We start from the raw sequence: 7,933 nt of genomic DNA on the forward strand, positions 1-7,933 counted from the left end.
AACGTACCCGATTTAATCTGGTTACCACTCCTACCCAGTAACTAGAATATGCATATACTTATTACACATGGATGGAAAACACCCTAAAGTTTCTAAAACTGTTTGAATGGTGTCTGTGAGTATAACAGAACTCATTTGGCAGGCAAAAACCTGACAAGGTATCAGGCAGGAAGTGGCCTGTCTGACAAGGTGTCGTTCTTCTTGTCTCTGTTTATTGAAGAGTGAGGATCTTAGCTGTCCCGTGACACTTCCTACGGCTGCAATAGGGTCTCAGAAGGCGGCAAAAAGCTGAATCGTGGCTTTGCAGGCTCTGGCTGAAAAAAAGTAGCGCGTTTGGGTAGTGGCTGGTTACAGTACTGTGAGACTCAGGCGCGTGCCCGCGTACTGTAACCAGCCACTATCCAAACGCGCTACTTTTTTTCAACCAGAGCCTGCAAAGCCACGATTCAGCTTTTTCCCGGGCTCTGAGAGCCTATGGGAGCCGTAGGAAGTGTCACGTTACAGCTAAGATCCTCACTCTTCAATAAACAGAGACAAGAAGAACGACACCTTGTCAGGCAGGCCACTTCCTGCATGAAATCTTCTCAGGTTTTTGCCTGCCATATGAGTTCTGTTATACTCACAGACACCATTCAAACAGTTTTAGAAACTTTAGGGTGTTTTCTATCCAAAGCCAATAATTATATGCATATTCTAGTTACTGAGCAGGAGTAGTAACCAGATTAAATCAGGTACGTTTTTTATCCAGCCGTGTCAATACTGCCCCCTAGCCCTAACAGGTTAAAATAATCGAAACCCCATGTTACCCAAAACCCCATGTTCCCAAAACCCCATGTTAGCAAAACCCTATGTTACCCAGATCCCCATGTTACCCAAAACCCCATGTTACCCAAAACCCCATGTTACCCAGAACCCCATGTTACCCAGAACCCCATGTTTCTCTGGTGGAAAAAAACAAACTAAAAGGAATAATGGTGGTTACAGTCACTCCTTTTAGATTTCTTGCAAGGTTCTAGAAAGAGAAACTAATTCTGAACTTGTTATTAAAATTAGAACCACTTCAGGTTTGTCACCACATTTTAAACACCAGTCCACTGCTGAACATCCATTTAAAACACAAAACTGACCTAAGATCAGCATATAGGGTCAGCTTCATTCTACTCCTACTCCGTCCCCTGGGCTGCTCTCTCCTCTCCCGGTCCAGCTTCAGCTCTGGAGCTCAGAGAGACCATCTCCATGTCATTGACATAAAGATCCATGCTGCTCACCCTGTTCACTCTCTTCTGCCTCCTGGTGGGCTAGGGAGACACAGCACCAACAGTCAGACATTTACTCTCTAGTATCTCCATTCTCTCTCCCTCCCTCCCTCTCCCCCTCACCCTCTCCCTCTAGTTTAAATGACTTGTAACGTCTGAGTAAATGTCTTTACCTTGTAGTACAGGTAGGAGGTGGTGATGGCTGTCAGTAGGATCAGCAGCACTACAACAATGATGATGATGAAGGCTGGCAGAGGAGAGGCTGCAAACAGAAACACCTTTGATGAGGGGACTGATCATCATCAGATAGATCTGTGGGAAATCTGTCAATGACAAAGTTATAAGTCTGGTTCATGTTCAGTTACCTGTGATGGTGAGGGAGAGGAGCTCACTCTCAGAGGAGAAGTTATGAGAGAAAACATAATTGTCATAAACACATCTGTAGGTCCCTTGGTGGGAGTCATCTGCAGCAGGGAAGAGGAAGGCAGCGGAGTGATTGACAGCTTGCTGGGTCTGGGTTCTGTTGGAGCCGGTGAACGTGAGGAGGAAGGAGCCTCCTGGGTACTGTGGCTGAGTGGAGCAGGTGATGGTGAAGCTGTAGCCCCTGTACACCTCAGGCCCCTGGTGACCCCTGGAGACCCCTCCCATTGAGTCAGTCAGGGAGATATTAGGCTGGACCAGGAGATCTGTAACAATAAAAGAGAACAAGAAAAACCTCTTCAACTAGTTTCCTATAGATATGACAATAACATCAGCATGTAACAGTGCTGGCCACCCTCCCTCACAGGGCAACATGAGTAGTGGGCCTACAGTCACTGAGACAACATATGTTGATATCAGGCTTAAGCAGGACATCTGGAACAAGAGGAGAGAAAAAGAAAACGTAGCTCCTCAACTACTTTCCTCATTTAGATATGACAATAACATGACATGTGGTAGTGAGTAGAGACGTTCACTGAGATAACACTCAAATACAAAAGCATTGTGGGATATTTAAGTTGCATTTGATTCCTACTTGACTGAGTGATCTATTTTGCAAAGCAGACTTACAAGTTAAACAGTCATCATGAGAGGTTCAGAGGAAGTTGTATGAATGAAGGAAATCAGTTGAATATAATTATAATATCTTGATATTTCCTGAGCAGATCACTGTGAGTCCAGGAGATATAATACATGAACAAAAGTATGTAGAACTCAGCAGCGAGTTTTCAATCGAGGACAGACAGTCCTTACACTCTACACACTTCAACACTAGGCGGTCCGTTCTGTGAGCTTGTTTGACCTACCACTTCACGGCTGAGCCGTTGTTGCTCCTAGACGTGCCGCGTTGAAAGTCACTGAGATCTTCAGTAAGGACAGTTTTACTGACTGTATTTGTCTATGGAGATTGCATGGCTGTGTGCTTGATTTTATACACCTGTCAGCAACAGGTGTGGCTGAAATAGCTGAATCCACTAAAGTCCGCTTACTTTTGCCATGTAGTGTATTTTGTTATTACCTGAGCAGATCACTGTGAATCCAGGATAGAGATAATAACTTCTCCAACACTTCCTCAGTGAAGACTCAGACCCAGAACAGGAAACTAAACTCCATTTACTGGTGTTTCCAGGTGTTACTGAAACAGTGGAGCCACAACCCAGCTGTCTACACACTACTGCAGCTGTATTATTCATGCGCTGCTCAGCATCAGCTCCCACAGTCCTCCACTCCCCCTGGTCGTACCGCTCCACTCCACCAGCACAGCGACTGCCTCCTCCCACCAGCCTCACATCGTCAGGCTCTGAGAAAAGAAAAGAGAGAGACAGTAATCTTACTATTTTCTCACTAAAACACACCTATATTGTCTCTCATATTCTTCACTCTAGGTGAGAAACAAGTTGATTGAGTGACAAACTGTTTCTTACCTGAGCAGGTGAGTCCAACAGCATTACCAGGTAGACAGGTGTTGTTTTCTCTGTCTGAGGTGTCACAGTCCAGGAGAAGGGACTCTTTGCCTTTACACTGGAACTCTTTATCCCAGGTCTGACCCTCACCTTCTCCATAGAGCCCCCCCTGTAGAGCTGCAGGAGCCCCACAGCCAAGCTCCCCACAGACTACCTCTGCATCCTGCCGGTCAAAGTCAGCTTCACACACTGAGACCCAGGACTGATTGGACTTCACCTCCACTCTCCCAGAGCAGAGACCAGCTCCATCCACAAGCCGCACAGACTCTGGAGAAAAAGACTTGGTTGAACATTCAATCAGTTTTGTTGATGACACTGTCAAGGACTAAACACAAATATGTTGGATAAAAGATTGTAGTTTGCTATGTTTGATACTGTAAGAGGTAGAAATGGGTTCTTAGTCACTCAGGATAGGGTTGGGAATAATGCAGGCAGGAGACAGGAATAAGTTCACTTCACTTTATAGAAAATAAACAGCTGGACATCCATCAGGCAGCTTCACTTCAGTACCATCTGAACTACAATGATCTGCCCATGAACATCTCCCATAAACCAATATGACAAACACAAATATAATGTTTAAATACATCTGACATCTCTCCCTCTATTTAAATGAAATAAAAACACATAAAACATGATACATGGTAATATTGTATAATGTATAAATAAATCTCTCAATATGACCAGTCTCTTACCTGAACAGGTCACATGATGATAATATTTACCATTACAGACACCAGGTATGATGTCACACTGTCTAATAGAAGACTCATCTCCACTACATCTACTAAATAGTGAGACTCCTTTTCTTCCATCTTTAATCAGAGGTCCTCTAGATTCAGCTACAGGATTCCCACAGTCCAGCTCTCTACACACAACCTTAGCTTGTCTCATCATTCTCCACCACCCAGGACATAGACCTGACCACTCTCCTCTGGAGAAGACTTCCACTGTCCCAGAACAGGAAGTGGTCCCATCCACCAGTCTGACTGAGTGTTCAGCTGTAAACAGCAGAGAGGAAAACACAGTGGTGAGGACAGATGATGACAGTGATTCTGTTATTCTAACAGCAGTAGTGCTTTGTGGTTGACAAGTATTAGTAGTTCCATAAAACAGTACTTGTTATTGGGGTTTAGAATGGTTTGTATGGACACATGAATTTCTCCATGTGGGATAATAAAGTTGACTAATATTGAACTGCTATAATCACTGTAGATTTATACTCTACCTACCTGGTGGACTGACGCTTTGAGCCTGGAGATCTGAGAAGGAGAGAGACAGAGGAGAAAGAGAGAGAAAGAGACAGAGAGATAGAGAGAAACAAAGGAGAAAGGGAGGAGTCAGAGGAAGAGAGAGACAGAGGAGAAAGAGAGAGAAAGAGACAGAGTGATAGAGAGAAACAAAGGAGAAAGGGAGGAGTCAGAGGAAGAGAGAGACAGAGGTTAAATGAACATCAACATGACCTTTCATGATGTGATGGGAAAGACAGGTTTATCATGAAGTTTCACATGTGTTTGGTTACATAGTGCCCAATGTTCTTCTGAGTGATAAAACAGCAAACATTAAGACTGTTTACTTATCAGACCAACGTATATAATAAATATACTATAATATACTACATGCACATGCTTTTAGTACTCACACATGAATCATATCATGTATGCAGGTCATGTGTTGTTTTGAGCCAGCAGTAAAAACGCACTGACAGGACAGTTCCTCTTATGGCCACTAGGTGGTAATCTGGTGTCACAGACACAGGACTGTAGACTAGAAAGAAGCATTGCACCAATTATCTCTCCTTCCTCCCCCTTCTCCTCTCCCTCTTCTCTTCTCACCCCTCTCCAGTTCTCCCCTCTCCTCTTCTCCCCCTCTGCCGTTCTTCACCTCATCTCCCATTTACATTTTTACATTTACGTCATTTAGCAGACACTCTTATCCAGAGCGATTTACAAATTGGTGCATTCACCTTATCTACCCCTCTCTCTTCTCCTAATCTCATCTCCTCCCCCTTTCTTCTCTGCTTCTCCTCTTCTCTCCCTTGCCTCTTCTCCCATTCTCCTCTCCTCTTCCCCCCTCTCCTCTTCTCTCCCCTCTTCTCCCCAATTATAGTCTTCTCTTCGATCCACTCTACTCTTCTCCACTGTCTCCTCTTCTCACCCTCTCCTCTCCTCCCTGTTCTCCTTTCCTCACCCCCTCTCCTCTTTTCTCCTCCTCTCTTCTCCTCCCCCTCTATTCTCCTCTTCTGCCCCTCACCTCTCCTCCCCCTCTATTCTCCTCTCCTCCCCTCTCCTCTCCTCTCCTCCCCCTTTAACCCCCCTCTTCCCTTCTCCTCTCCTCCCCCTCTCCACTTCTACCCCTTCCCCTCTCCCCTCTCATCTTCTCCTCCCCCTTTCCTCTTCTCCACCTCTTATCTTCAATTTTCCCTCTCTCCTCCCCCTCCCTTCTCCCCCTCCCATCCTCCCTCTCCTCTCCTTCCCCTCTCCTCTTATCCCCCTCTTCTCCCCCACTCTTCTCCCCTTCTCCCCCTCTCATCTTCTCCTCTCTTCTCCCCATCTACTCTTCCCTTCTCCCTGTCTACTTCTCTCTTCTCTCCTCCCCCCTCTCATCTTCTCCTCTCTTCTCCCCATCTTCTCCGCTCTTCTCCCCATCTACTTCTCTCCTCTTCTCCTCTTCTCCCATCTTATCCTCCTCTCCTCCCCCTCTCCTTTCCCATCTTCTCCCCTCCCCCTCTCTTCTCCTCCCCCTTCTCCTCTCCTCTCCCCTATTATCCCCCTCTCCTTCCCCCCCTCTCCTCTCCTTTCCTCCACCTCTTCTCCCCCTCTCCTCCCCTTCTCCTATTCTCCCACTCTCTTCTCCTCTCCTCCCAATTTCCTATCCTCCCCCCTTCTTCTTCTCTTCTCCCCCTCTCCCTCTCCTCTTCAACACCTCTCCTCTTCTCCCCATCTCATCTCATCTCCTCTTCTCCCCCTCTCTCCCCAATTATCCTCTTCTCCCCCCTCTTCTCTTCTCCCCTTCCCCATCCTCCTCTCCTCTTCTCCTTCCCCTTTCCACTTCTCCCCCTCTCCATTTCTCTCCTCTCCCATTCTCCCCCTCTCCTCTCTCCTCTCCCCTCTCCTTTTCTCCCCCTCCTCTTCTCTCCCTTCCCCTCTCCTCCTCTCCTCTACTCCTCCCCCTTTCCTCTTCTCCCCCGCTCCTCTCCTTTCCTCCACCTCTCTTCTCCTCTTCTCACCTCTCCTCATCTCCCCCTGTCCTCTTCTCCGCCGCTACTCTCCTCCCCCTCTCCTCCCCCCTCTCGCACTTCTCCCACCTCTCCTCTCCTCTTCTCACCCCTCTCCTCTTCTCCCTCTATCTTCTCCTCTTCCGCCCCTCTCCTCTTCTGCCCCCTTTCCACTTCTCCCATCTCATCTCCTCTCCTCTTCTCTTCTCCCCTCATTTCTCCCTCTCCTCTTCTCCCCCTCTCCTCTCCCCCTCTCCACTCCTTCTCTCCCCTCTCCTCTTCTCCCCTTCTCTCCCCTCTCCTCTTCTACCCCTCACCTCTTCTCCACCCCCTCCTCTTTTCTTCTCCTCTTCTACCCCTCTCTTCTCCTCTTCTCCTTTTCTCCCCTTCTGTTCTCCTATTCTGCCCCGCTCCTCTTCTCCCCCTCTTGTCTCCTCTCGTCTCTTCTCTCCCTCTCCTCTCCTTTTCTCCCCTCTCCTCTTCTCCCCCTCTCCTCTCCTTTTCTCACCTCTCCACTTCTCCCCCCCTCTCCGCTTCCTCCCCCTCTCCTCCCTCTCTCCTCTCCTCCCTCTCTCCTCTCCTCCCCCTCTCCTCTCCTCCCCCTCTCCTCCACCCCCTCCTCTTCTCTTCTCTTCTCGTCTCCCACTCCTACCCTCTTCTCCCCCTCTCTTCTCCTCTTTTTCCCCTCTCCTCTCCACCTCTTCCCCTCTCCTCTCCACCTCTTCCCCTCTCCTCTTCTCTCCCTCTCTCCCCCCATTTCTCCTCTTCTCCCCCTCTCCTCACACTACATTGACACTCTCACACCAAACCCACACACATTCATTAACTACATAGACTACACACACACACACACGCACGCACGCACGCACGCACACACACACACTTTTACATTGATCATATACTTGTTGTGCTCTGTTCTTCATATACATATTGTCACGTCCTGACCATAGAAAGCTGTTATTTTCTATGGTAGAGTAGGTCTGGGCGTGACAGTTTTTTTTTTGTTATTTAGATTTTCTATGTTGTTATGTTCTAGTTTTTGTATTTCTATCTTGGGCTTTTTTGGGACGATCTCCAATTAGAGGCAGCTGGTCATCGTTGTCTCTAATTGGAGATCATACTTAAGTAGTTATTTTTCCCACCTGGGTTTGTGGGAGATTGTTTTTGAGTAAGTGATCTAGGACACACTAACATGACCCCACTATGGAAAGGTGAGTCTCTCAGGAACACGTACAGGTTGTTATGATCTAGGACACACTAACATGACCCCACTATGGAAAGATGAGTCTCTCAGGAACACGTACAGGTTGTTATGATCTAGGACACACTAACATGACCCCACTATGGAAAGGTGAGACTCTCAGGAACACGTACAGGTTGTTATGATCTAGGACGTCCACAAGCTTTACAAGACTCGTCTGAAGGTCTCCTGGTACCAGTTTAACACATTTATGGAAGTATATATGGAGATAGTTTAGTTCCAAAAATAAGGGGTTAAATATATGTAGCGTTTCCTG

At 47.2% G+C, this 7,933-nt stretch overlaps 1 protein-coding gene across 1 annotated transcript; it reads right to left on the reverse strand.

Moving 5' to 3' along the window:
* Nucleotides 1-774: 774 nt before the first annotated feature.
* Nucleotides 775-4,458, reverse strand: LOC106601382 (deleted in malignant brain tumors 1 protein). The gene is made up of 7 exons (XM_045716355.1): nucleotides 4,432-4,458; nucleotides 3,895-4,200; nucleotides 3,161-3,466; nucleotides 2,755-3,036; nucleotides 1,622-1,942; nucleotides 1,430-1,518; nucleotides 775-1,298 (listed from the first exon to the last, which is right to left on the reverse strand). The coding sequence occupies exons 2-7, from the start codon at nucleotides 4,094-4,096 to the stop codon at nucleotides 1,164-1,166; spliced, it is 1,335 nt and encodes a 444-aa protein (XP_045572311.1). The 5' UTR covers nucleotides 4,097-4,200; nucleotides 4,432-4,458; the 3' UTR covers nucleotides 775-1,163.
* Between the last annotated feature and the right edge of the window lie 3,475 nt (nucleotides 4,459-7,933).

This window comes from Salmo salar, chromosome ssa04, assembly GCF_905237065.1.
Source record: "Salmo salar chromosome ssa04, Ssal_v3.1, whole genome shotgun sequence".
Taxonomy (NCBI): domain Eukaryota; kingdom Metazoa; phylum Chordata; class Actinopteri; order Salmoniformes; family Salmonidae; genus Salmo; species Salmo salar.